Raw genomic sequence first — 1,714 nt, forward strand, 5'->3', positions numbered from 1 at the left:
AATCAGTTCAATAAAGATCAAGGTGGGTCATTTAATAGGCCATAGCAACAAGGGCCTAGTCTCTATGATAGAACGACAAAGCTGGAAGAGACTATTGCTCAATTCATGCAAGTATCCATGTCCAATCAAAATAGCACAGAGTCAACCATCAAGAATCTAGAAGTCCAGGTGGGACAATTGGCAAAACAACTAGTAGACCGACCGTCAAGCAGCTTTGGAGCCAACACAGAAGAATCCAAAGGATGAGTGCAAGGTTGTGATGACTAGAAGCAAAATGGTGAGCATGAATGAAAGTGAGAAGAGGATAGGTGAAGAAAAACAACAGCTGGTGTCTGAACCAGCAATTGACCCAGTGGTGGAACCTTTGAGTGAGACTAAGGAAGAAGTAGAAGCAAAAGATTATCAGTAGAAGGAGATACCAATAATTGTGAGTGAAAAAGAAATAAGTGAGAAGGAGAAGAAAGAAAAAGAAAAAGAAAGAGAGAAAGAAAAAGAAAATGAAAAAAAAAACAAAAAAGAAAAAAAGAAAGAAGAGAAGAAAAAGAGCAAGAGTGAGATGGCTAGAGAAAGGAAGAAAGAAGCATCTCCAGCTGAAGGGAGAGAAGTACCATATCCCTTGGTACCTTCTAGGAAGGAATATGAAAGACATCTAGCTAGATTTCTAGATATTTTCAAGAAGCTAAAAAGTACCATGCCCTTCGGAGAAGCTCTACATCAAATGTCGCTTTATGCTAAATTTCTAAAAGATATGCTAACTCGGAAGAACAAGTACATCCATAGTGACACCATAGTTGTGGAGGGAAACTGCAGTGTCGTAATTCAATGCATCCTTCCACCAAAACATAAGGATCTAGGCAGATTTACTATACCTTGTTTTGTAGATAAAGTTTTTGTTGGCAAGGCTCTTATTGATTTGGGAGCCAGTATTAATTTGATGTCGCTTTCCATGTGCCAGAGGCTTGGAGAGTTAGAGATAATGTCAACTAGGATGACTTTACAGTTAGCAGATCGCTCCATCACCAGACCCTATGGAGTGACAGAAGATGTTTTGGTCAGAGTTAAACAACTTATCTTTCCTGCTGACTTTGTGGTAATGGACATAGAGGAAGATGCAGATATTCCCTTAATTTTGGGACGTCCATTTATGGCTACTGCAAGTTATGTAGTAGACATAGGAAAGAAGCTAGAAATGGGTATTGAAGACCAAAAGATTAGCTTTGAGTTGTTTGATGAAGACAAACATTTGTTGGACCAAAACGTCTGGTTAAAGGTGAAGGAGTATGAAAAAGAGGTTCTGATGGAGTGAACCAAGTTTGATCCGGATTCATGAAAGAGCTATGCGTCAAGCTAATGACGTTAAACGAGCGCTTACTGGGAAGTAACCCAGCCCTTTTTAATTCTATTTTTCTTGCATTTAGTTAAGTTTGATTGCTTGTGATTGTTTGAATTCAGCATGTTTAGTATTGAAAAAAGGGTTAATAAGTTTTTGTGAAGTTGTGGACAGAAAAATAACTTAGAAAATTTTTCAGCAGTCCACTCGCTAAGTGCACATGTCGCCCTAAGCGAATCTTCTTTCCGTGCTAAGCGAGTTGTTGCTACGCTAAGCGCATTGACCCGTGATCTTTGGTTGTAGTGGTCCCACTAAGCACGAATCTTTGCACTAAGCCCAATTCCTTTTTTGGATTTTAATTCTTTCGAATTGGGCTAAGCGCAC

At 39.1% G+C, this 1,714-nt stretch overlaps 1 protein-coding gene across 1 annotated transcript; it reads left to right on the forward strand.

The window, feature by feature from the left end:
* The first annotated feature begins 556 nt into the window (after window positions 1-556).
* Window positions 557-1,306, forward strand: LOC102663591 (uncharacterized). The gene has a single exon (XM_006596693.1). The coding sequence runs from the start codon at window positions 557-559 to the stop codon at window positions 1,304-1,306; it is 750 nt and encodes a 249-aa protein (XP_006596756.1).
* Window positions 1,307-1,714: the final 408 nt, after the last annotated feature.

Source organism: Glycine max, chromosome 14, assembly GCF_000004515.6.
Source record: "Glycine max cultivar Williams 82 chromosome 14, Glycine_max_v4.0, whole genome shotgun sequence".
Classification (NCBI taxonomy): Eukaryota; Viridiplantae; Streptophyta; class Magnoliopsida; order Fabales; family Fabaceae; genus Glycine; species Glycine max.

Bases quoted from the DNA above. Each gene is read 5' to 3' on its own strand.
- LOC102663591 (XM_006596693.1), top strand. From the start codon at position 557: ATGGCTAGAGAAAGGAAGAAAGAAGCATCTCCAGCTGAAGGGAGAGAA.